The sequence below is a fragment of the Carcharhinus amblyrhynchos genome, chromosome 15 (genome assembly GCF_965287045.1).
Source record: "Carcharhinus amblyrhynchos chromosome 15, sCarAmb.v2.hapA, whole genome shotgun sequence".
NCBI classification, from domain to species: domain Eukaryota; kingdom Metazoa; phylum Chordata; class Chondrichthyes; order Carcharhiniformes; family Carcharhinidae; genus Carcharhinus; species Carcharhinus amblyrhynchos.
The window spans coordinates 69,565,999-69,593,916 of NC_137338.1; the positions used below are offsets into that span (position 1 = coordinate 69,565,999).

Genomic DNA, 27,918 nt, shown 5'->3' on the forward strand with positions numbered 1-27,918 from the left:
ATTTGCAAAACAATTCAGCCTACTTACAATCAAACCATAGAATTTATGGAAGATATACTTCACAAACTATGATTCCATCAGGTGAATTTCTGAAAATAACAATCAGAAATACCAAAAGGAAGAAAATTGCACTGTATTTTATTGCTTGGTCTACTGAAGCAATGCCCTAAAATTTCCTTGGGCTTCTCTTGACCGGCCTCTGTACCTCATAAAAATAAAGAAATAGGAGCAAGATTCCTCCTGTCTCCTCTGCTATTCACTAAGATAATTCTACATCAACTCCAATTTCTTGCCCTATTTCATAGAACGTAGAATATAGAACATTAGAGCGCAGTACAGGCCCTTTGGCCCTTGATGTTACGCTGACCTGTGAAACCAATCTAAAGCTCATGTAACCTACACTATTCCAATATCATCCATATGTTTATCCAATGACCATTTAAATGCCCTTAATGTTGGCGAGTCCACTACTGTTGCAGGCAGGGCATTCCACGCCCTTACTACTCTGAGTAAAGAACCTACCTCTGACATCTGTCCTATATCTATCACCCCTCAACTTAAAGTTATACCCCTTCGTACTAGCCATCTCCATCTGAGAAAAAAGGCTCTCACTATCCACTCTATCTAACCCTCTGATCATCTTGTATGCATCTATTAAGTCACCTCTTAACCTTCTTCTAACGAAAACAGTCTCAGGTCCCTCAGTCTTTCCTCATAAGACCTTCTCACCATACCAGGCAACATCCTGGTAACTCTCCTCTGCACCCTTTTCAATGCTTCCACATCCTTCCTATAATGTGGCGACCAGAACTGTACACAATACTCCAAGTGCGGCCACACCAGAGTTTTGTACAGCTGCAACATGACTTCATGGCTCCGAAACGCAATCCCTCTACCAAAAAAAGCTAATACACTGTACGCCTTCTTAACAACCCTATCAACCTGGGTGCCAACTTTCAGGGATCTATGCACATGGACACCAAGATCTCTCTGCTCATTCACACTATCAAGTCACTTACCATTAGCCCAGTGCTTTGTATTCCTGTTACTCCTTCCAAAGTGAATCACCTCACACCTTTCCGCATTAAACTCCATTTCCCACTTCTCAGCCCAACTCTGCAGCTTATCTATGTCCCTCTGTAACCTGCAACATCCTTCTGCACTGTCTACAACCTCACCGACTTTAGTGTCATCCACAAATTTATTAACCCATCTTTCTACGCCCTCATTCAGTCATTTATAAAAATGACAAACAGCAGTGGCCCCAAAACAGATCCTTGCGGTACACCACTAGTAACTGAACTCCAGGATGAACATTTCCCATCAACCACTACCCTCTGTCTTCTTACAGCTAGCCAATTTCTGATCCAAACTGCGAAATCATCCTCAGTCCCATGCCTCCGTATCTTCTACAATAGCTTACTGTGGGAAACCTTATCAAACGCTTTATTGAAATCCATATACACCACATCAACTGCTTTACCCTCATTCATCTCTTTCGTCACCTTCTCAAAGAACTCAATAAGGTTTGTGAGGCACAACCTACCTTTCACAAAACCGTGTTGACTATCCCCAATCAAATTATTTCTTTCTAGATGATTAAAAATCCTATTTCTTATCATCCTTTACAAAACTTTGCCCACAACAGAAGTAAGGCTTGCTGGTCTATAATTGCCAGGGTTGTCTCAACGCCCCTTCTTGAACAAGGGAACAACATTTGCTAGCCTCCAGTCTTCTGGCACTATTCGTGTAGGCAATGATGACCTAAAGATCAAAACCAAAGGCTCTGCAATCTCCTCTCTAGCCTCCCAGAGAATCCTAGGATAAATCTCATCCAGCCCAGGGGACTCATCTATTTTCATACTTTCCAGAATTGCTAACATCTCCTCATTATGAACTTCAATCCTGTCTAGTCTAAAAGCCTGTATCTCAGTATTCTCCTTGACAACATTATCTTTTTCCTGTGTGAATACTGTTGAAAAATATTCATTTAGCACCTCTCCTATCTCTTTGGACTCTACGCACAACTTCCCACTACTGTCCTTGGCTGGCCCTAATCTTACCCTAGTCATTCTTTTATTCCTGACATACCGTTAGGAAGCTTTAGGGTTTTCCTTGATCCTACCTGCCAAAGACTTCTCTTGTCCCCTCCTGGCTCTTCCTAGCTCACTTATAAACTATTTCCCTATCCTTCTTCCGGTGATGCCAAGAATCTATCAATGCTTGGCTTAAATAGCATTGATTGAAGAGATTTCTCCTCATCTCAATCCTAACGGCTGACACCTTACCCTGAGACAGTGACTCCTTGCTCTAGTTCCTCAGCCATGGGAAACAGCCTCTCCACATCTAATAATAAAAACAAACACACAAACAAAAACCCAGAAAGCCCTCTCACAGCACAGCAAAAGATTGGCAAGAACCCCAGCTGCACATCTATCTGGGGGTCTCCCTAATGAAGGCACAGTGATCAATTGTTAGAAAATGAATTGCTGGTGATTTGTCCTGTTACAACATTATATTACATAATCAGTATCTTCTACTCACCTCATGGGTGCAATGTTTGGTGCTGTTAGGCAAACGTACTTGCAAGTTATTTTCTCCTACCTCATTCAGAACTCCTCAGGCTACATTTCAACCAAGAGCCACCTGTGAATGTTATTGTTGAGAGGATCTTGGGAGATAGATTAAGTGGTCTGGTCACAACATATCCTCCGACTTTTGTTCTCTTAAGGGTGGCATGGTGGTTAACACTTCTGCCTCACAGCGCCAGGGATTCGGGTTCACTTCTGGCCTCAGGTGGCTGTGTGGAATTTGTGCATTCTCTCCATACCTGTGTGGGTTTCCTCCAGGTGCTCCACTTTCCTCCCACATTCCAACAATGTACAAATTAGGCTATGCTAAATTGCCCCTTAGTGTCCAAAGGTGTGTAGGTTAGGTGGATTAGCCATGAGAAATGTGCAGGTTTACGAAGATAGCGCTGGAGGGGAGGGCCTGGGTGGGATGCCCTTTCAGAGAGTCCATGCAGACTCGATGAGCCAGATGGTTTTTTTCTGCACTGTAGGGATTCTATGTTTCAAACATAAAAAGAAAAGTATAAGTTGCAGCAGCTCGGGGAGCAGTGAACTGCAGGACAGTGGCTCAATAGTCAGGTGAAAGAGAAGCAATGTTTTACACAAATTCATCATCACATCTTGAAGCTTATGCTTGGTCCTTCTGGCTACAAAATCCAAGATTCTGGATTTCCTTCTTTGCTGTTCAGTACTGAGTATTAAGTCCAATTCATTACTGGTTGCTTAACTCCATCTTCACAACATGCTCCATCATGACTTCATCCCATTGTTATCAACCCTTCATATTCTCATCATCTCTCAACTTCATTTCTCTGATGCACTACTTTCTGCTCTTTCAAAATCCACAAACTCCATTTTGTTGAAACCTTCATCTCCCATTGCTCCCCCAATCCTCAACACTTCAAATTTATTAGTCTAGATTTTGAGGTGGATCTGCCTGCATTACCCCACGGAAACTAACAGCAACATCTGTAACCCATGTATGTGAAGAATGTGATTCTATGCTTGACCAGAGGTTGCACAGATTATAGTCTATGGGAAATCAATTGAATTGAAGAGGTTTCATGCTTAGGGCAGGATTTTGTAGATGGCATTGTTTCTCATCCGAGGAGTTGGTGCTTCTCTGTAGTCATTTAACATTGCAAGAAGCGTTAATAGGCTGGAGTTGGGACTTCTAACCCCCTCACTCGGGAGGAAATCCCACCTTAGAAAGTTGCACACCAATCTGTTTGTCCAGGTCTTGCCACATTTGGATAGGGCTTGTTTCAGTATCTGAAGATCTGTGAACGGTGCTGATTATGAAATGTGGAAATTAACAATCAAGATTCTGACCACACTCAAACTTCAAGACCATCAATTTCCAACTCCCTATTATTTTCTGTCTCTGCTCCTGTTTCATCAGCTGCTAAAAATATTCATCTATTTCCTCTGGATTCAATTATTCCAATGCTTTCTTGAATGGTCTTCTATGTTGCACTCTCCACAAACTTAGCATATTCAAAACTCTACTGTCCGAATCCTGTTTGCCCCTGAATGGAAATTTCTCAATTTTAAAATCCACTTTTTCAAATCCCTCCATGAGCCTTCCCTTTCTACCTTTGGAATCTCTCCAGCCTGACAACACTTACAGATCTCTGCACTTCACCAATTCCGGTCTCCTGTCAATCTGTAATTTTCATCACTCCTCGAGTGACAGCAGTACTTTCAGCTGTGTAGGTCCCAAGCTCTGGCACTTCCTCCCTAAACCTCTCAAGCCTCCTAACTCCTCTCTCCTCCTTTAAGATGTTCGAAAACCTACCTTCTGGCAAAACCTTTATTCACCTGTCCCAAATTCATCTTCTGTGACTGGCTGTTAAATTTTCATTAGATCCCTACAATGGTCATTCTGCCCATCGAGCCTGCACCAACAACAACCCCACATATTTACCCTAGCTATTCCCCTGACACTAAGGGGTAATTTACCATGGCCAATCAACCTTATCCACACATCTTTGGCCTGCGGGAGGAAATCAGAGCATTCAGAAGAAATTCACGCAGACACAGGGAGACTGTGCAAAACTCCACACAGTCACCCGAGGCCAATATTGAACCAAGGTCCCTGGTGCTGTGAGGCAGCAGTGCTAATCACTGTGTCACCATGCCACCTGAATTTTGTTTGATAACACTCTTGTGAAGTGTCGTGGAATCCTTTTCTCTGTGAAAGGTATTAAATAAATGCTGGTGTTGATGCAGAATATAAAGTCAGCATGCAATGATGAAATGTACAGTACCTTAGTAAAATCACCGTTGAAATTCTGTGCAGTTTTGGGTTGCACACTATAAGACATTGAGGCACTAATATATCTAACGACCAAATTATTTTTCAACATGAAAACTGGCCTACTTGAAAACCATTTGTCTGATCGGGTTTTCGGCTGCATCCTCAACGGCTAAGAAAGCAAATGGTTCCTCCATTTCTATGGGGTCATCCTCGTGACTTCCTCGTGCTACTTCTGAGAATTCACAATGGTAGAGATATCCGCAATCATAACCAGCCTGAAAAAATACACATTAAAGAAAGTTAAGTAAGGGTTAACTGCAAATAGCCCAAGCCTGCAAATCTACTCACTGTTGCTGTTCCCAGCACTCCCAATGTTAGCTACTAATGCCAACATTTGCTCCTTTGCAGGAGCCTCTGTACTGTTCCTCCACTGGAATATCAGGGAATCTGCAGTCACAGCAAGACAGCAAAGAAACAGAATGCAATTTCCAGCAAATTCAGCTGTCTCCCTTCAAAATCAGGTCCCAATGTAGCTACCTGCCATTCAAAACTGCCCATACCAAAACACTATGTAAAGAAGGTCATTTAAGCAAAAGGACATAAAGTAGAAAAAGTCATTGAAAATTTTCTGACAGCTGACACAGAGCTCCTTAGATATTGCAACGTAACATCTAGAGAACAATAAATGAAAAAGCTGTAAGTGGTGGGGAGTCATAGTAGTAGAAGATATATCTTGCACAGAGACACCAGGGGATAAAGAAACATTGGGATCATCACAATCACAATCCAGAACACTGGTGTCCCCAAAGGGCAGGAGACCATCCCAGCCATCCTACAGTTGAACAGCAGGGTGGAGCAAAGAGGTGCAGCTGAGGAACTGAATCATACCTCAGAGTTTGGTAAGTGGGGAGTTCAAAGTATTAATCTTGTTCTTGTTTAGTCTATAAAGCAGTAACTGTGTAAGTAGACTTCATTTTGATGTCAGTTGGGGAAGCCCCTTAATGCTGTGTCGCTGAGAAAATGAAGCCATTGGTTCGCCAGAATACATTAGCGATTCCTTCCCCTCTCCCCCCATGGAGCACTGTATTGGGATTTCAGATTCCTTACCCACACAGATGTGGGCCCAGATGCTAGCGTGCATGCGGAGATCAAATGTGAGGTTGTCCACTTTGGTAGGAATAATGGTAGGAAGGACTATTACTTACGTGGTGAAAAACTGCAGCATGCGACGGTGCAGAGGGACCTCGGGGTCCTTGTGCATGAGTCGCAAAAACCCAGCCTGCAGGTGCAGCAGGTGGTCAGGAAGGCGAATGGGATGCTGGCCTTCATAGCGAGGGGGATTGAATATAAAAGTAGGCAGGTCTTGCTGCAGCTGTATAGGGCATTGGTGAGGCCGCAGCTGGAGTACTGTGTGCAGTTTTGGTTGCCGCACTTACGCAAGGATATTTTGGCTTTGGAGGGAGTGCAGAGGAGGTTTACTAGGCTGATGCTGGAGTTGAGGGGGTTGAGCTATGAGGAGAGGCTGAATAAACTAGGCTTGTACTCGTTAGAGTTTAGAAGAATGAGGGGAGATCTCATTGAGACGTATAAGATGATGAATGGAATGGATAGGATAGAGGTGGAGAGGCTTTTCCCGCTCAGAAAGGACAGTAGGACTAGGGGGCACAGCCTCAAGGTAAAGGGGGCGGCGGTTTAGAACGGAGTTGAGGAGGAACTTCTTCACTCAAAGGGTGGTGAATCTCTGGAATTCTCTGCCCGTTGAAGTGGTGGAGGCTGCCTCGCTAAATATTTTTAAGACGCGGGTTGATGGGTTTTTGATAAGCAAGGGGATTAAGGGTTATGGGGAGAGGGCGGGAAAGTGGAACTGAGCCACGACAGATCAGCCATGATCTTATTGAATGGCGGGGCAGGCTCGAAGGGCTAGATGGCCTACTCCTGCTCCTGTTTCTTATGTCCTTAATCGAACTATGAGGAGAGGCTGAATAAACTAGGCTTGTACTCGTTAGAGTTTAGAAGAATGAGGGGAGATCTCATTGAGACGTATAAGATGTTGAAGGGGATGGATAGGATAGAGGTGAAGAGGCTCTTCCCGCTCAGAAAGGACAGTAGGACTAGAGGGCACAGCTTCAAGATAAAGGGGGGGCGGTTTAGAACGGAGTTGAGGAGGAACTTCTTCACTCAAAGGGTGGTGAATCTCTGGAATTCTCTGCCTGTTGAAGTGGTGGAGGCTGCCTCGCTCAATATTTTTAAGACGCGGGTTGATAGGTTTTTGATAGGCAAGGGGATTAAGGGTTATGGGGAGAGGGCAGGAATGTGGAACTGAGCCACGACAGATCAGCCATGATCTTATTGAATGGTGGGGCAGGCTCGAGGGGCTGGATGGCCACTCCTGCTCCTATTTCTTATGAGGTAGGAGTCAGACTTGTTTGCATTAGGGCATCATCATAATGGTGCTTAGTGAATCATCATCACTCTCCTTCCTGCCAAAAAACTCACTTACAGAGTACCCAGGCCCACCGCTCTGGCGTGACGATATTGCAGAAGCTAGGAGGACACAGTGGGGGAGAAGGGGGTGGAGCCCACGTGCACACACACAGACCCCTAGTGACTGAAACGGCTACTGATCATGGCCTCCCCAGCCACTCTCGCATGTTTCATTTGGGCTGCCAGTCCTCTTCTTCCTCCTCCTCAGCGACGCTCTGCTGGTTGGCCTCACGTCCTCCTCCTCCTCTTCCAATAGGTCACCTCTCTGCTGTGCCAGGTTGTGCAAAGCACAGCACACCACTACACTGCAGGGAGAGATCAGATGGCTATATTGGAGGGCACTGCCAGAGTGGTCCAGTCACCAGAATCGCATTTTGACAGCCCTATGCGCCTCTCCAGTACCGAGCAGGTAGATACATAGGTCTCCAACTCAGTCACAGGCCTCTGCACAGGCATCATCAGCCATGTCCAAAATGGGTAATCCATATCACCCATGAGCCACCCCCGCAGCCTGGGCTCCTCCTCAAATGCTCCAGGATGTCAGAGCTCCTGAGGATGATGCTGTCATGCACGCTGCCAGGGGGTCTTGTGCAGACTTACATAATATTCATACTGTGGTTACATATCAGTTGGACATTTAGGGAGTGGAACCCCTTACTGTTGGATCTTTGTGGATTCTGCAGCGGGGCCTTGAGGCCAATGTGAGTACAGTCGATGGCACTCTGTACATTAGGCATCCTTGCAATGGCCGTGAACCCTGCAGCCCAGGCTTCCTGCTGGGCCTGATCCAGGTTAAATTTGATGCCTGGACATACGGAGCTTCCTTAACCTGTTTCACATAGGTACAGGTGTGCACAGTTGACTGGGAAATGCCACATTTTAGCAAAGCATTTGATAAGGTTCCCCATGGTAGGCTACTGCAGAAAATGCAGATGTATGGGATTGAGGGTGATTTAGCAGTTTGGATCAGGAATTGGCTAGCTGATAGAAGACAGAGGGTGGGGGTTGATGGGAAATATTCAACCTGGAGTTCAGTTACAAGTGGTGTACCTCAAGAATCAGTTTTGGGGCCACTGCTGTTTGTCATTTTTATAAATGATCTAGATGAGGGTGTAGAAGGATGGATTAGAAAATTTGCTGACGACACCAAAGTCGGAGGAGTTGTAGACAGTGAGGATGGACGTTACAGTTTGCAGAGGGACATAGATAAGCTGCAGAGCTGGGCCGAGAGGTGGCAAATGGAGTTTAATATGGAAAAGTGTGAGGTGATTCACTTTGGTAAGAGTAACAAGAGTACAGAATATAGGGCTAATGGAAGGACTCTTAGTAGTGTTGACGAGCAGAGAGTTCTCGGAGTACATGTGCATAGCTCCCTGAAAGTTGGCACCCAGGTTGATAAGGTTGTTAAGAAGGCGTACGGTGTGTTAGCTTTTATTGATAGGGGGATTGAATTTCGGAGCCGTGAGGTCATGTTACAACTGTACAAAACTCTGGTGCGGCCGCACTTGGAGTATTGCGTGCAGTTCTGGTCGCCGCATTATAAGAAAGACGTGGAAGCATTGGAAAGGTTGCAGAGGAGGTTTACCAGGATGTTGCCTGGTATGGCGGGAAGGTCTTATGAGGAAAAGCTGAGGGACTTGAGGTTATTTTCATTAGCGAGAAGAAGGTTACGAGGTGACCTAATTGAGGCATAAAAGATGATCAGAGGATTGGATAGGGTGGACAGTGAGAGCCTTTTTCCTCAGATGGTGATGGCTAACATGAGGGGACATAGCTTTAAATTAAGGGGTGGTAGTTATAGGACGGATGTCAGAGGTAGGTTCTTTACTCAGAGAACATAAGAAATATGAACAGGAGTAGGCCATCTAGCCCTTCGAGCCTGCCCCGCCATTCAATAAGATCATGGCTGATCTGAAGTGGATCAGTTCCACTTTCCTGCTTTCTCCCCATAACCCTTAATTCCCTTGTCCATCAAAAGCCTATCTACCCGTGACTTAAATATATTTAGCAAGGTAGCCTCCACCACTTCAACGGGCAGAGAATTCCAGAGATTCACCACCCTTTGAGTGAAGAAGTTCCTCCTCAACTCCGTTCTAAACTGCTCCCCCCTTATCTTGAGGCTGTCACCTCGAGTCCTGCTATCCTTTCTAAGCAGGAAGAATCTCTCTACCTCTACCCTATCCATCCCCTTATCTTATACATCTCTATAAGATCCCCCCTCAGCCTTCTAAACTCCAACAAGCACAGACCCAGTCTATTCAGCCTCTCTTCATGGTCCAACCCCCTCATCTCCGGTATCAGCCTAGTGAACCTCCTCTGTACTCCCTCCAAGGCCAATATATCCTTGCGCAAGAGCGGCGACCAAAACTACACACAGTACTCCAGCTGCGGCCTCACCAGTACCCTGTACAGTTGCAGCAAGACTTCCCTGCTTTTATATTCTATTCCCCTTACTATCAAGGCCAACATTCCATTCACCTTCTTGATCACCTGCTGCACCTGCAGACTGGGTTTTTGTGACTCATGCACAAGGACCCCCAGGTCCCTCTGCACCGTAGCATGCTGCAGCTTTTCGCCTTTTAAATAATAATCCCTCCTACTATTATTTCTGCCAAAGTGGATAACCTCACACTTGCCAACATTATACTCCATCTGCCAGGTCCTCGCCCACTCACTAAGCCTATCCAGATCCTTCTGCAGACTTTTCACACCCTCTACGCAATTTGCTTTTCCACTCACCTTCGTGTCATCAGCAAATTTCGTCACCCTACACTCAGCCCCCTCCTCCAGATTGTCTATATAAATGGTAAATAGCTGAGGCCCCAGCACCGATCCCTGAGGCACTCCATTAGTCACCAGCCGCCAATCAGAATAGCACCCACTGAGACCAACTCTCTGCTTCCTATTAGACAGCCAATCCTCTATCCACGCTAACACCTTACCCCCAACTCTGTGCACCCTAACCTTCTGTAGCAACCTTTTATGAGGCACCTTATCAAACACCTTCTGGAAATTTAAAGACACCACATCCACCGGTTCCCCTCTGTCTACCGCACTAGTCACATCCTCATAGAAATCCAATAAATTCATCAATCACGACTTCCCCTTAACGAATCCGTGCTGCGTCTACTCTATCAAACCATTCTTTTCTAGGTGCCTCGCTATTTCTTCTTTGATGATGGATTCAAGCATTTTTCCAACTACAGACGTTAAACTAACCGGCCTATAATTCCCTGCCTTTTGTCTGCTACCTTTCTTAAACAGCGGCGTAACATTAGCCGTTTTCCAATCTCCCGGCACTTCCCCGCAATCCAGCGAATTTCGGTAAATAATTACTAAGGCATCCACTATCACCTCTGCCATTTATTTCAGAACCCTGGGATGCATTCCATCCGGTCCTGGGGACTTGTCCATCTTCAGTCCCATTAGTCTGTCAAGTACTACCTCTCTAGTGACAGTAATCGCATTCAGGCCCTCAACTCCTACCATCCTTCTATCTTTAAGATCCAGCAAACTATTCGTGTCCTCCTCCGTGAAGACTGAGGCAAAAAACTTATTTAAAGTCTCAGCCATTTCCTCATCTCCCACTGCTAAATCCCCCCTCTCATCCTCTAAGGGTCCAACATTCACTCTAGTCAGCCTCCTCTTCTTTATATATTTGTAAAAACTTTTACTGTCCTTTTTATATTTAGTGCTAGTTTAGCTTCATAGTCTATCATTCCTTTCTTTATCACCTTCTTAGTCATTCTTTGTTGATTTTTAAATTTTTCTCAGTCTTCTAATCACCCATTACTTTTAGCCACTCTGAATGCATCAGCTTTTAATTTAATACTCTCCTTTATTTCCTTAGATAAACACGGCTGGTTATCCCTTCTCCTACATTCCTTCTTTACCATCGGAATATATTTCTGCTGAGTACCGAAAAAGATCTCCTTAAAAATCCTCCACTGTTCCTCAGCCGTCCTACCAACCAATCTGCACCCCCAATCTACATTCGCCAATTCCGCTCTCATCCTATCGTACTCCCCTCTGTTCAAACACAGGACACAGGTTCGGGACCCTACTTTCTCATCCTCCATCTGCATCAAAAATTCAACCATACTATGATCACTCGAGGGGTAGTAAGGGCATGGAATGCCTTGCCTGCAGCAGTTGTGGACTCGCCAACTTTAAGGGCGTTCAAATGGTCAGTGGATAGGCATATGGATAACATTGGAATAATTTAGGTTAGAGGGTCATTTGATTGGTTCCACTGGTCGGCACAACATCGAGGGCTGAAGGGCCTGTACTGCGCTGTAATGTTCTATGTTCTGCATACATCTCCGCCAGGGGTCCGGAAGGAGCCAGTTGCATAAAAGTTCAGAGTGGCGTCAATTTGACAGCCACCAAGAGTGGGTGCACCCCCCACCGTCCTGCGGTACCAACTTCTGCAACAGGTGGCACAGGTGTTGTGCTGTCTCCTTTCAAAGGCAGAGCCATTGGTGGCACATGGTGTCCGATATCTGTTCAAGTGACACTTGTGCACGGAACTGCTGGGGTCTCTGCTCCCTTTGTCTCTTGTGTATCCCCTCTGGGTGAATGGCTGCCACCTCCAGCCTCTGGTGGTCAACTCCCTCTCTACTCCTGCAAGTGGCAAGGCCTGGGTTTCCTGTGCCCACAATTCTTCCTCCTGCTCGTCCTTCTCCTCCTCAGTCCAATAGCAACCAAAAGAACAGCAAGATCAACTGGTTACATCGCAGAAGCCATCTTGTCACTCAGAGGGGTTGGGGTGGGGGAGGGGTGGGGGTGTGGTTGGAGATGGACAGGAACACATGTAGTGGTTAAGGAATGCTTCTTGCCCCTAGCCCAGTCACTTTCCATACTGCCCATTCCCCCACCCACATGCTCCCCGCAATCACAAACCCATTTCCCCACCTACAACCTCCCCAGAATCACCGACCCTCATTCCTCCACTCACGTGTTCCCCAGAATCACTGACCCCCATTCCTCGACCCACATGCTCCCCAGAATCACCAACCCCTCATTCCCCCAAATCACATGTTCCCCAGAATTTCCCTGAAAAGTTCTGAGGCTGCAGCAGCAGCACAATTTGCAAGGGCTTTGTGCACATCCTTCAGCTGGAAGAGCACCAAGTGCACGAGGACCCAGCAGTATCCACAAGACCCGAAGTCAGTGCTGCAAATCGGACATCGAACACCTGAACAACAGCCCCCCACTCCCCTCACACTTGCAGACCCTCCCGACCTGAGAAACAAAATGGCCGCAACAAAAGAACCCCTTAAGCAGCAGAGACCATCGGACACTAGGCACTTACTTCCTCACTAACGGAGTGCCCGAATTGGACTTTTATAGAGCATGTGTGTTTCATGCTGATTCTGGATTGTTGAATGTGGTGATAAAGGAGGATGTGCTGGTAAAGTTGGGTGTGCAGCCACTAAGTCTATTGAAATGCATGCAAATAAATTTAAATGGCCATCACAGCTGTTTCAGGTGCAGTCCCGATCGTGACCATTTTCAGGCCTTGGTAAAGATGGAACCGGCATGGATCATGCTACTCGCCTCACGACCGACTTTACCAAGCTTTCATGCACAAAAGCGGGTGCAACACAATGGTAAAGTCTAAGTGCTTTTTTTCCTTCCTGCCTTAGGCAGCGTAAATACACTCTGCTGAGAGAGCTCTGAGGTTAATTAGCTAACTAGTTGAATCTGATTTCTCCAGACCCGGTTCAGTTTAGTTAAAGTTACGGCAGATAAGGTAAATGAGTGCAGCTTGGAACGGAACACATACCTGGGGGCTGGTGAGTGGGGGAGTTCAGTGAGCAGGGGAAGAATGTGTTTATTTCTTTTTTTCTATTTTTCTCACGTTGTAGGAACTGGTTCTTACTCTACTACAGAGAAAGGAGCTAGCTGTTTCATGAGTAACTGATAAGTGGTTATTGTCTGTTCCAGATCTAAGGTTTAAAATACTATTCAAACAGGGGGTAATGTTAATAAAATATACAAAAAAGCAGATTAAATAATTAATTAAACACATTAAGGACAGCGGGATGCGTGATGTGTCATGGCTGCAGCAAGTGGGAGTTCCTACATAACACTGTGCTTCAGGGCAAACACGTCTGCAGTGTTTGTGGCTTGAGGAACTTCAGTTCAGAGCCAGTGAGCAGGAGGCTGAACTGCAGACACTGCCAAATCAGGGAGGGAAAAGTTACCTGGTTTTATACCAACAGGCAGTCACATGCTTCGGATAGGGTCTTCTGATCTGGTCAGGGACAGGAGGGTGTGACTGCAAGTCAGGCTGGTAAGAGGATCCAGCGGGCAGAAGGGCAGGTTGTCAGCCTCTGCAACTGTCCAATAGGTTGGATGTTCTCTCAGCTTGCTTGGATGAGAGCACTGTGATACAGGAAGCCATTCAGGTAAGGAGAGTGAACAGGAATATAGTGGTAGTAGAAAACAGTATAGTGACACTGTTCTCTGTAGCAAAGAAGAGGAGTCCAGGAGGCTTTTGTTGTCTGCCTGGCGCCAGAATGGGGAGAGACTGGACAAGAAGAGGGTACATGGAGTCAAGATAGGAAGCCATGAGTTTTATGGGGCAGGGACAGGCCAACATGATGGGTTTACCAGGATATTCCTGTTTGTAGATTTTTGAATAAGGTAGGAATGGGCTGTGAGGGGTTGGAGGGCAATACGGTTGGAAGCTATAGGGGATAGATATCCAGAGGTGATTGAGATCAGTTCAGTGACCATCCTGGAAATGATGATTTGATGTTCAGTGGTGGGTCATGATCCAGGGGAAAGTAAGAAGAAGTGTCTGAAAGCTGGTGCTCAACCTCTGTGAGTTAGTGTCAATACACCAAATGTGCAGAGTATTTTCTAGATAGTAAGAAATTAAAAAGTATAGATGTACAAAGGAACCTGAATGTCCTTGCCCATAATTCACTGAAGACCAGCATGCAGGTGTAGCAAGCTATTAGGAAGGCTAATGGAATGTTAGCCTTTATCGTAAGAGGATTTGAGTACAGAAGTATTGAAGTCTTGATTCAATCTATAGAGCCTTGGTTAGACAGCAGCTGGAGTACTGTATGCAGTTTTGGTCCCCTTACCTCTGTCTTTTTGTGGATTATATGGAACATTCCTTGTTCTAGTTGGACCCAGGCTTGCTCCCGTAACTCTTTTTCCGTTACGTCAATGATTGTATTGGTGCCACTTTATGCTCTCATCTGGAATAAATTATCAATTTTGCTTCCAATTTCCACCCCTCTCTCACCTTCACATGGTTCATCTATAACACTTCTCTTCCTTGACCTTTCTTTTTCCAATTCCAGTAATAGACTGATCGCCAATATTCATCAAAAACCCAACAACTCTCACAGTTACATTGATGACGGTTCCCCATATCCTACTCCCTGTAAGGACCCTATCCTCCAACTCTGGAACATCAGTTCTGACAATGTAACTTTTGAGAATGGTGCTTCGGACATGTCTGCTTTTTTTCTTAATTGAAGATTCTCCCCCACTGTTGTTAACAGGGCATTCAACCAGGTTCGACCCATTTCCTACACCTTACCTGTTCTGGCCTCCATGTGACTCCAGACCCACAACAATGTGGCTGACTCTTAAATTCCCTCTAAAATGGCCCAACAGGCTGCACTGTTCAAGGGCAATGAGCAATGCCCACATCCCAAAAACATTTTCAAGAGTGGCAACATATACAGCAGTAAAGAGAATCATAGAATCTTAGGGCACAAAAGGGGCCATTCAGCTCCTCATGACTGTGGTAACTCTTTTTGAAAGAGAATTATTGCCAGCTGCCATAAAACTGCTTACTGACTGTTCTGCCACTCCTTCTCTTCTGCTTCACCCAACACCCAAGGGGGTTGGTGACATGAGCTTCTATTGGACTGGTCCATGATTATATTTAGCAAAGTGCTGCAGTGGTTTGTTGTTGCTTTCTGCAGTTTGGCAGACCAGGAAATTCTTCCACTGCCTGCCATCAGGCATACTGGAAGGATTTACAGGGTGATGATCAACCTGTTTGGCCGCATTATGCACACACTTTCAATGGTCATCAGGCCTTGAAGCAGGACTTGAACCCAGAGTTTCTGAGCCAGAGGCAGGGATGTGACCACTGCACCACAATACTTCCTTTTTCCTTATTAATTTTATAAAAATCATTCATAATTTTGAACACCTCTATTTAATTTCCCCTTAGTCTTCTTTACTCCATGGAGTTTCTATGGTCTCTCCATATCCCTGATGACACTGTAGCAAAACTCCTCTGCACCCTCTGTATAGTCTGAATGTCTGATTATCAGGCATCTTAGACCTTGGGAATCTGCCTGACTCAGTTTTTTCGGATAATTGTAACTTACCACAGAGAGCCAGAATTGCCCTGGATTTGAGTAGAAACCACACAATATGGCATTTGGTTCGAGAGGAAGATAGATCATTGGGAGTGGCTCCTCTTCCTCCTCTTCTTCCTCTTCCTCTTCTTCCTCAGTCGCCAATTCGGGATTTTCTTCTGCCATTCTCTTCTTTTCTTTGAGTCTTTCTTGCTTTTCTTTCTCTTTTTGTTCCTTTATCTTCTGCCTCTGCATAATCTCTGCATTTCTCTACCACAACAAAGCAGACATAATTGTATTGATTAGAAATAGTCACAGTCTCAGTTTATTACCAAACATTAACACCCTTAGTTCCATTTTTACTCTTTTTCACCTACAAAGTCCATTTCTATTTGTCTTGAAAACAGTAGGAGTCAACCTAACAGCCCCGATACATTTATATGATATCAGGATCTCATTGTGCTTCTGTTCTTTTGTTTCCCACATCACAGTTGATAGGTTGGCTGACTGGGTGGCAAGGAAACCAGGAGGCTACAATTAGGAGCCTTTTGGGAATAGTCTCTCATAATGATGATTGTGGGGTAACTATTATCATAGAAATCATAGAAACCCTACAGCGTAGAAAGAGGCCATTTGGCCCATCGAGTCTGCACCAACCACAATCCCACCTAGGCCCTACTCCCATACCCCTACATATTTTACCTGCTAATCCCTCTGACCTACGAATCTCAGGACATGAAGGGGCAATTTTAACATGGCCATTCAATCTAACCCACGCATCTTTGGACTGTGGGAGGAAACTGGAGCACCCAGAGGAAACCCACGCAGTCACGAGGAGAAAGTGCAGACTCCACACAGACAGGTGTACAGGGTTTTAATTAGACCATATTTGGAGCACTGAATAGAGTTTAGGTCTCCTTACTTAAGAAAGGATATACTTATATTAGTGGTACCGAGAAGGTCCACTCGACTGATTCCTGGGGTGAAGGAGTCATCTTCTGAGGAAAGATTGAACAGGTCAGGCCTGCACCTACTGGAGTTTAGAAGAAACAGTTAATTTTATTGAAACACATATAAGATCCTGAGGGGACTTGACAGGGACGATGCTGAGAGGACGTTTTCCCGTGAGGATGATTGTAGAATTTAGACTGCGATGGGGAGAATTATTTCCTCTCGGAGAGTCATTGGTTTATGGAATTCTCTTGCCTGGAGTGCCGTGAAGACTGAGGTAGATGTTTGCTGAACAAGGGAGGGGGACAGATAGGAAAATAGACTCCAGGCCACAGATAGATTAGTTATGATCTTTATTGAATGCAGCATGCTACGGTGCAGAGGGACCTGGGGATCCTTGTGCACGAGTCGCAGAAACCCAGTCTGCAGGTGCAGCAGGTGACCAAGAATGTTGATCACCTTTATAGCAAGGGGGATAGAACTTGAAAGCAGGGAGATCTTGCTGCAACTGGACAGGGTACTGGTGAGGCCGCAGCTGGAGTACTGTATGCAGTTTTGGTTGCTGCACTTGCGGAAGGATATTTTGGCCTTGGAGGGAGGGCAGAGAAGGTTCACTAGGCTGATACTGGAGATGAGGGGGTTAGCCTATGAAGAGAGATTGAATAGACTGGGTCTGTACTTGTTGGAATTTAGAAGGCTGAGGGGGGATCTTATAGAGACGTATAAGATAACGAAGGGGATAGATAGGGTAGAGGTAGAGAGATTCTTCCTGCTTAGAAAGGATAGCAGGACTAGAGAGCACAGCCTCAAAATAAGGGGGGGGGGGGAGCAGTTTAAATCGGAGTTGAGGAGGAACTTCTTCACTCAAAGGGTGGTGAATCTCTGGAATTCTCTGCCCGTTGAAGTGGTGGAGGCTACCTCGCTAAATATATATAAGTCACAGGTAGATAGGTTTCTGATAGACAAGGGAATTAAGGGTTATGGGGAGAAAGCAGGAAAGTGGAACTGATCCACTTCAGATCAGCCATGATCTTACTGAATGGTGGGGCAGGCTCGAAGAGCTAGATGGCCTACTCTTGCTCCTGTTTCTTATGTTCTTAGAGCTTGAGGGGCCAACTGGCCTGCTCCTGATCCTAATTGTTGTGTTCATTGCAGTCATATGATTCTTTTCAATTTCTCAAATTGTATTCAAACTTTCCACTGCCTGCTTGCCTTTTGTTACATCTTCTCTTAGTACTGAAGTCATTTCATCCTCAATTAAGGCTATTCCTGCCCTTCTCCCAGTTTCCCTACCCTCCCTTTCAAAACTGACACATTCAGCCCCCACACCTGAGTGTCTCACAGCAATGCCTTAACAATAGCTATCATGTCAGGCTCTCTAAATTGAGCTTGTGGATCCATTTCACTCAATTTATTCCTTATAATTTGTGAGTTTGTATGAAGAATGCTTCTATCAAGCTACCAGCACTAACCCCTGGGATGTAACACTTAGGGGTGGCAATGGTGCACTGGTCTTATCGCTGGACTTGTAATTCAGAGACCCACGGTAATGGTCCGGTGACCCGGGTTTGATGGTGATACCAAGACAAACAGTGAAATTTGGGGCTCAATTCTCCCATTGCAACCCACAATTTTTCTGGCGGGTTAGTCGGGACATGCGTGTCGGCCATTTTGTGAGTTTCCCGTGAGCTTTTACAATTCGCATGCATCTCCCAACCGGAAGAAAATGGCGTTGCCAGGAATGCACAGAAGTCCGGCAGGAAGTGAGGCACGTCATTTGAATATGTTTTAAATATATTTCAAATGTAATTTAAATGTGATTATTGGGCCTAGCATGGAATTTGCCGGGTGCAGTAGCATCTCCCACCCCACCAGGAGTACTTCATTCCAACGGGGTTAAAGCAGCTTCCCACATTTGGGGAACTAGTGGGTGACCCCACTGGAGTCAAGGGGAGACAATCGGGTTAGGATTAGCCTATTTGTGCCAGAGTCTGACAGCTCTGGAACTCTGCGCATGATGTGGGTATGCCAGCGTTGGACTGGCGTAAACACAGTAAAAAGTCTGACAACACCAGGTTTTAGTCCAACCTATTTATTTGATAATATACTCGCAAGCTTTCGGGTTAGCCCCTTCGTCAGGTGAATGGAGAGTTCTGGCCTCAGACAGAGCATATAAAGCACAGACAGTTTAGAGGTTACTGATTAGAATGCGAATCCTTACACCTAACCTGCTGTTCAAGACCTGATGTGTATTGTCTCCAGACAGTACAGTAAGTGAGGTTCCGCACACATGAGGACGGTCTCAACAGGGATCTTGGGTTCATGTCGCACTATCTGTAACCCCCGTGACTTGCCTGGGTTTGCAAAACCTCACTTACTGTACTGTCTGGAGACAATACACATCTCTTTAAACTGTGATCAGTGCTCCTTCCACTCACATTATCAGCCACTTCAGGTCTTGAACAGCAGGTTAGGTGTAAGGATTCGCATTCTAATCAGTAATCTCTAAACTGTCTGTGCTTTATATGCTCTGTCTGAGGCCAGAACTCTCCATTCACCTGACGAAGGGGCTAACCCGAAAGCTTGCGAGTATATTATCAAATAAATAGGTTGGACTAAAACCTGGTGTTGTCAGACTTTTTACTGTGTCTCTGCGCATGCACAGTGGTTCTCATCTGTCAGTCTCCCCCGGGGCCCCCGCAGTGCTGCCCCTGCAGCCTCTCCTCCCACAGCCGGATCATGGCCCCCAGAACATTTCCTGGGCCAGCTCTGACCACACCTCTGCCTGGTGCGCCCAGATGTCTACCCTCTGCTTCCCCTCCCTCCCTCAGCAGTGGCAATTTCCCTCCCACAACCTGCTGACCCACCCCCGGGAGGCAGGCCGCCACTACCCCCAGCAACCCAATACCCCTGCTCCGCATGCCGCCCCAATTCCTGGCCTTCGTCCAGTCCAGACCGATCCCAATGCAGAGTGGCAGTGGGGACCCCCTATTCCCACCAATCGCCCCTAGGCCCCCCAGGGGCTGGGTGGTGTGGGGTGTGGTGCCCTGGGCATGGGCACCCTGGCAGTACCAGCCTGTGACCCCTGGCATTGCCCAAGGGGCAAAGTGCCCATGCCCAGAGGGTATCTTAACACTGCCCACTGGATATCAGGCAGTGCCAAGGAGGTGGGGCCTATTGTGCACGGGCCCAAAGGGTGATTGATGGGGGGGTGGAGGTGGGCGGGGGGGCAGTTCCTGCTGCCACTTTGCATTGGGATTGGTCTGAACTGAGGGAGGTCAGTGGTTGGGATGGTTGGGGTATGGGGGGGCAGTCTACTGGGGGTTGTGGGGGGCCTGCCTCCTGGGGGGTCTGCTGGAGTGAGGGGGGTGATCGCCACTGTTGGGGGGGATGGTGGGCTGGACATCAGGCCGCTCCAGTTGGGGGGGTGGCGGGGGTGATGATTCAGGAATTGTTCAGAGATGCAGAGATGTGTTGGATATTCTAGATGGGTTCTAGATGGGTTGAAAATAGATAAGTCCCCTGGTCCAGACGGGATTTACCCTAGGATTCTATGGGAGGCAAGAGAGGTGATTGCAGAGCCACTGGCTCTGATCTTCAGGTCGTCGTTGGTCTCTGGTATAGTACCGGAAGATTGGAGGACAGCGAATGTTGTCCCATTGTTTAAGAAGGGGAGCAGAGACTTCCCTGGGAATTATAGACCAGTGAGTCTTACTTCTGTAGTGGGCAAGGTTTTAGAAAGAATTATTAGGGATAGGATTTATAGTTATTTGGAGAGTAATGAATTGATTAGAGATAGTCAGCATGGTTTTGTAGCGGGAAGGTCGTGCCTTACTAACCTTATTGAGTTCTTTGAGAAGGTGACCAAAGAGGTGGATAGGGGTAAGGCAGTAGATGTGGTATATATGGATTTTAGTAAGGCGTTTGATAAGGTTCACCATGGTATGCTTCTGCAGAAAATGCAGATGTATGGGATTGGTGGTAATTTAGGTACTTGGATCAGGAATTGGTTAGCAGATAGGAGACAGAGGGTGGTGGTTGATGGTAATTATTCATCATGGAGTTCGGTTACGAGTGGTGTGCCTCAGGGATCTGTTTTGGGGCCACTGCTGTTCGTAATCTTTATTAATGATCTGGATGAGGGTATAGTTGGGTGGATTAGTAAGTTTGCTGATGACACCAAAGTCGGAGGTGTGGTAGATTGTGAGGAAGGGTGTCGAAGTTTGCAGGGTGACTTGGACAGGTTGCAGAGCTGGGCCGCGAGGTGGCGGATGGAGTTTAATGCGGAGAAGTGTGAGGTAATCCATTTCGGTAGGAATAACAGATGTGTTGAATATAGGGCTAACGGGAGGACTTTGAATAGAGTGGAGGAGCAGAGGGATCTAGGTGTATGTGTACATAGATCCCTGAAAGTTGGGAATCAAGTAGATAAGGTAGTTAAGAAGGCGTACGGTGTCTTGGCGTTTATTGGTAGGGGGATTGAATTTAGGAGTCGCAGCGTCATGTTGCAACTGTACACAACTCTGGTGCGGCCACACTTGGAGTACTGTGTGCAGTTCTGGTCCCCACATTACAGGAAGGATGTGGAGGCTTTGGAGAGGGTGCAGAGGAGGTTTACCAGGATGTTGCCTGGTATGCAGGGGAGGTCCTATGAGGAGAGACTGAGGGATTTGGGGTTGTTTTCACTGGAAAGAAGGCGGCTAAGAGGGGATCTTATAGAAACATATAAGATGATTAGAGGTTTAGATAGGGTGGATGGTGATAGCCTGTTTCCTCGGATGGAGAAATCTAGCACGAGGGGGCATGGCTTTAAATTAAGGGGGGGTAGTTATAGGACGGATGTCAGGGGCAGGTTCTTTACCCAGAGGGTGGTGAGGGACTGGAATGCCCTGCCTGCTGCAGTTGTGAATGCGCCTAGTTTGGGGGCGTTTAAGAGATTGGTGGATAGGTTTATGGACGAAAAGGGATTGGTTTAGATTAGTGGGTCAATGTTTTTTTTTTAAAAATAAGACTGGTCGGCGCAACATTGTGGGCCGAAGGGCCTGTTCCGCGCTGTAATGTTCTATGTTCTATGCGCAGCGTTCCAGAACTGTCAGACTCCAGAGTGAATAAGCCCCACCCCCCGGGTTTTTCATGAGATTTCTGATTGTGACCTCTGCATTGCACAGAGTATGGAGATTCAGGTCTGAAGCTGCACTGAGAAAACAAAACAATCGTGATCTGGAACAGTTTGCCCACCAATTCAGCATTTTTAGGAGAAATAGCCCTTGAATTCAATTTTTACAAACATCTGGAATTAAAAGTCTAATAATGACTATTATTGAATGTTGTAAAAACCCACCTGATTCCATTGTTACCTTGTCTGGCCTATGTGTGGCTCCAGATCCACAACAATGTTGTCGACTTTTAAACAAAATGGATCAACACGCTCCTCAACACTATCTTCTCAAGAGCAATTAAGGATGGGCAACAAATGTTGACCCTACCAGTGACAGCCACATACCATTGAAAGGTTTTTTAAAACTTGCATACACTTCTTTAATCCGAAAAATATCCATTTACTGTAACCCTTATGATTTTTTATCCATGCTTCTATATTTCCTCATACAATGTAAACATGAATTTATCTAGGAAGGGTCTTGTGAGACAGTTTAGCAAATGCCTTCTTATCCTCCATGTATTACATTTATTGTATTCTCTTTATCTACCCAACCAGTTCTTCAAAACCAAACTGTTAATTTTGTCATAAAAATTGAAAAATGTTAAAAAGTTAAAGTTAATTTATTAGTCATAGAGGTTTACAGCATGGAAACAGGCCTTTCAGCCCAACTTGTCGGTGTCGCCCTTTTTTTTAAAACCCTTAAGCTAATTCCACTTACCCACATTTGGCCCATATAACTATCCAAATGCTTTTCAAAAGACAAAGTTGTACCCGCCTCTACTACTAACTCTGGCAGCTTGTTCCAGACACTCACCATCTCTGTGTGAAAAATTGCCCCTTTGGACACTTTTGTATCTCTCCCTTCTCACCTTAAACCTTTGCCCTCTAGTTTTAGACTTCCCTACCTTTGGAAAAAGATATTGACTATCTGCCTTGTCTATGCCTCTCATTATTTTATAGACCTCTAGAAGATCACCCCTCAGCCTCCTACGCTCCAGAGAAAAAGTTCCAGTCTATTCAGCGGCTCCTTATAACTCAATCCGGTGGCATCCTAGTAAATCTTTTCTGCACTCTTTCTAGTTTAATAATATTCTTTCTATAATATGGTGATCAGAATTGCACACAGTATTCCAAGTGTGGCCTTACCAACGTCTTGTACAACTTCAACAAGACGTCACAACACCTGTATTCAATGCTCTGAACAATGAAACCAAGCATGCTGAAAGCTTTCTTCACCATTCTGTCCACCTGTGACTACACTTTCAAGGAACTATGAACATGTACCCCTAGGTCTTTTTGTTTTGTAACTCTCCCAAATGCCCTACTATTAACTGAGTAAGTCTTGCCCTGGTTCAATTGACCAAAATGCAGCACCTCACATTTGTCTAAATTAAATTCATCTACCATTCGTCAGCCTACTGGCCCAATTGATCAAGATCCTGTTGTAATTGGAAATAACTTTCTTCACTGTCCACTATGCCACCAATCTTTGTGTCATCTGCAAACTTACTAACCATGCCCCCTATATTCTCATCCAAATCATTAACATAAATGACAAGTAACAGTGGGCCCAGCACTGATCTCTGAGGCACACCGCTTGTCACAGGCCTCCAGTTTGAAAAACAACTTTCTACAACCACCCACTGGCTTCTGTCAAGAAGCCAATTTTGTGTCTATTTAGATACGTCACCCTGGATTCTGTGAGATTTAACTTTATGCAACAAAATACCATGCGGTACCTTGTCAAAGCCTAGTCATAAGTAAGGCTTACATTAGCACTGCAATGAAGTTATGTGAAATTCCCCTAGTTGCCATAATCTAGTGCCTGTTTGGGTCAATGCACCTAACCAGCATGTCTTTCAGAATGTGGAACGAAAGTGAAGTACTTGGAGGAAACCCATGCAGACAGGGGAGAAATTGCAAACTCCACACAGACAGTGACCCAAGCCAGGAATCAAACCTGGGTCCCTGGCGCTGTGCCGATAGTCTAGCAATAATTAGGCCATCACTTAATTTTCTGGCACCTTCCAGAAGATGCTGGAAAAACTCAGCAGGTCTACTTGGCAGCATCTACAGAAATAGAAACAGATGCCAAAATCTTGCTGCCATTCAATCTGCTGGTATCTAGTCCAACTGACAGTGCACCCCCAACTGCAAGAGTTGCGACCAACAGGAAATGACAGGTCCATAAGATCCCATTGCAAGTACGCATGTACCACCTCCCTTTGCTGCGAAGCATGCCACAGAGTGGGAGAAAAGTCCCACCCAGGGTTAATGTTTTGAGTCCTATTACTCTTCTTCAAAGCTGAACTCAAAACACTAACTCTATTTCGCTCTCCACAGATGCTGCCAGACCTTATGCATTTTTCCAGCATTTTCTATCTTTATTTCAGACTTCCAGCATTCACAGTATTTTGCTTATAATTTTGTCAAATTTGACCTGTGCCTAACAGATTGATTACTAGCGGAAGTTTGGAATGGGCCTACAGAATACAGTTTATGCACAAAAAGTTAAGAATTTCTGAGAAGAGGGTGCCAATTTCAGCTTAATCCTTTACATGTTGATCCGATGCGTTGCACTTTTCAGAGCAGCTTATTTTGATAGTTTGTGGTAATGGGTGCAGTAATACGTGCAACAAACAATGCAGAATTACCTCTATGGTAGATCGGATGCTCTTGAAGCGGAAGTACTTCTTCGGTAGGGGAATCTCAAACGTTAAAGTTGTATCTAGTTCCTGGAGCTCTGGAAGTGCAGTTTGAACTACATAACCATTTTCACAAAATATGAGCAACGCAGTTGTCTCCTAATGGATAGAAAATGAATAAAACAATAACATTACATTTGACTGTCATCGGGCAAGACTTTTACACACATAAAGCATACAGAAGCACAGGCTAGATATTCCGTTCAGACAGTGGTACAAAATCAGCCAATATAAAGTACACAGACGCTAATGTTTAATCCCACTGGCTGGAAAGTACCTGAATATCCTGCACTAGGTATAACGGGTGGCTGATCTGATAACACTGTTTTGCAGGATGACCAGAGGTCCTGGTCTTGCCAAGACAAGCCTAGCTTTTTATTTTGTCCTGACAATTTCCGGAAGTAGTTCAAACATCACCTTTTCCCTTTTTGGGAAATTTGGCCTGGGAGGGGGGGGGAATCTGTGAAATTTTGCCTTTCTTTCTGTGTGAACCCATCACATTGCATTACACACAACAGACCTGTATCCCCCACTGCTGCATTGATGTCTCCAAATGAGCTGTGACTAGGCTTTTGGTGTCAACAGCTCCATTGCTGATGAAGGACTTTGTACAGTCAATAGAACAAATACAGACCCAGACGCATAGACACAAAATAGAGACCCAGGCGCATAGACACAAAATACAGACACAGAAACATACACACCAAACACAGACACAGAAACATACACACCAAATACAGACACAGAAACATACACACCAAATACAGACACAGAAACAGACAGAAACACAGACGCACAAAAACACACACCCACAGAAACACTCAGACAAAAGGAGACACAAATACAGAGCATACACATCATATACAGACTCACAAATACAGGCGAAAGAAATAGGAATGGGAGTCGGCCATTCAACCTCTTAAGCCTGCTCATGGCTGATCCAACATTCCTCACGTCCACTTTCTTGTCCTTTCCCTGTAAACTTTGATTTCCTGACTGATCAAATATCTATCTGAATGTTAAATATACACAAGGACTCTGCTCCCACACAGCTCTCTGTGGCAAGGAGTTCCAAAGATTCACAACCCTCTGAGAGAAGAAATCCCTCCTCATCTCAGTCCTAAATTGGCAGCCCTTTATTCTGAGGCCATGCCCTCTGGTCCTAGACTCTCCCTTAAGGGGAAACATCCTCTCAGCATTTACCCTGCCAAATTCTTTAAGAATCCTTTATTTTTCAATGAGATCACCACTCATTCTTCTAAATTCCAGTTAGTAGGGTCCCAACCTGTTTACCCTTCCCTCATCAGACAATCCCGCTATACCAGGGATCATCAGAGTGAATCTTCTTTGAACAGTCTCCAATAAAATAATTTATTTTTTGAAATAAGGAAATTAAAACTGCTCACAGTACTCCAAATGTGGTCTAAGCAGTCCCTTGTACAATTACAGCAAGACTTCCCTACTCTTATACTCCAACCCCCTTGAAATAAGGCCCTACGTTCCATCAGTCTTCCTGATTACCTGCTGAGTGCTAGTTTTCTGTGTTTCCTGCACAAGTACTCTCAAGTCCCTTTGTGTTGCAGCTTTCCATAGTTTTTTTTCTTTAAATAATGCTCTCTTCTTTTGTTCTCACTTCCAAAATGAACAACTCTGTTATACTCCATTCACCAACTTTTTGCCCACTTACATAACCTATCACTATCCCTTTGTATCCCTCTTGCAACTTGACTTTTCACAGGTACATAAATAAAGGCTCAGAGGTCACACAAATACAGTCAGAGAAACATGTACACCAAGTACGGACACAGAAACAGACACACAAATACAGGTATACTTTGGCAAGGCACTCATAAAACATGGTAGGAAGATTTTGTGACAATCTGCATCTGACTATTAAATACACCCTACCAACATGAAATCAGTCTTTCATTTCACTCCATAACAGTGTTGTGCAGTACATACATGGGTAGGAGGAGACCACTCCAAGCTCACAACTGGTCCTGGTACTCTGATAAATCCCACTGGCGCATATTTATACCCAGTTAGAAAGAAAAACACTGTATGGTCTTTGCTCTACGAGGGAAAAAAAACATTGTGACCAAGAGCCTCATTTTAAATTGTCATACATAGCATTAGATTTTGCAAGGCCCCCACCCATCTCCAGCTAAAAGAAAATCAGGGGCAGTCTGCGCACGATCCTGACACTGTCCTGCAGCAATCTAATGTCCTGGGAGCAGCGTTAATTGTTTTAAGGCAAGATTTCTGTCCGCTATCTCAGCAGGATGCTCCACCTTAAGGAACTGTGACCAGTCAGTAGCTCTGTAGAACCCAAGAGGACCAGCTGGGAACTGTGGCAACTATTGGGGCTACAGGCGCTCTCACTTCAACAAAGTATAGATGCAACTCTCCCCTCAAAAACAGTGAGGTGGAGGCCAAGTTCAAGAGGCCAAAGAGGAGGTTAAAAGTGAAGGATGACTCTTTGGACAGTATAGGCTCAAGAATAAATTGGCTAGTGACACTTTGTTGCCCATCCCCTGTCAAACTCCTAACTCAAAGGTGCTTATGGATTTTTCATATTAATCCTGCAGAGATCTAGTGATGTCAACTGTCTTGTTTTTAATTGGATCTTCTGATTAAGGTAACAGCCTATGAATTGTAGCTTGTTAACACTTCAGTGAATGTCTTGGGCTGTTTTACTACTGTATAAAGATTGTTGTTGTAGTTCTGTGGACATGTCAACCATAGTTCAGTGGATAGATCATCTGTCCCCCAAGTCAGAAGTTTTATGGATTCACATCCCACTCCAGAGACTTGAGCACATCTTTAGGATCAAATGTTAAACTAAGGCTCCATCTGCCTTCTTAAATGGATTTTAAAGAAGAGCAAATGAATTATCCCCCAGTGCCCTGGCCAATATCTATCCTTCAGACAACAACACAGAAACTGATTGTCAGTTCATTTCTGTGGATGATGACATTAAACAATTCAGCAATCTTCAGCTGACTTTTGATCCATTTGTCCCTCATCAATTGAACTTATTAATAGATTGCAAATGCAAGAATTTATTCAATAAACTTGAGATTGCACATTTCAAATTATATTAAATGTGCGTTTTGACTTTTTTAATGTTTTAATTGGTCATTTTATCTCACCTTGTTGTCAAAAAACATCAGCTTTGATTAGACATTCTTCTCCGTAACAGTGAAAGTTTTCAATCAGATTTGCGTATTCATAATATGTGAAGTTTTCTTTTATTATTTCATGGGATGTGGGCATGGCTGGCAAGACCAGCATTTGAAGCCCATCCTTAATTGTCCTTGAACTGAGTGGCTTCTTAGGCCATTTCAAAGGGTAGTTAAATCACATGCAAGCCAGACCAGGTAAGGATGGCAGATTTCCTTCCCTAAAGGACGTGGTTAAAGGAAGGGTAGGACTGGCAGCTAAATAT

General features: G+C 45.0%; 1 protein-coding gene across 1 annotated transcript in view; it reads right to left on the reverse strand.

Annotated features, from left to right (window-relative positions):
* cfap44 (cilia and flagella associated protein 44) overlaps window positions 1–27,918 on the reverse strand; it is a 204,809-nt gene that overhangs the window by 81,339 nt on the left and 95,552 nt on the right. Inside the window, exons 14-17 of the mRNA XM_080203185.1 lie at window positions 26,433–26,543; window positions 24,420–24,569; window positions 15,684–15,923; window positions 4,954–5,105 (exon numbers count right to left, since the gene is read on the reverse strand). Of these exons, the coding sequence (XP_080059311.1) occupies window positions 4,954–5,105; window positions 15,684–15,923; window positions 24,420–24,569; window positions 26,433–26,543 (653 nt within the window). The remainder of the gene's footprint in view (window positions 1–4,953; window positions 5,106–15,683; window positions 15,924–24,419; window positions 24,570–26,432; window positions 26,544–27,918) is intronic.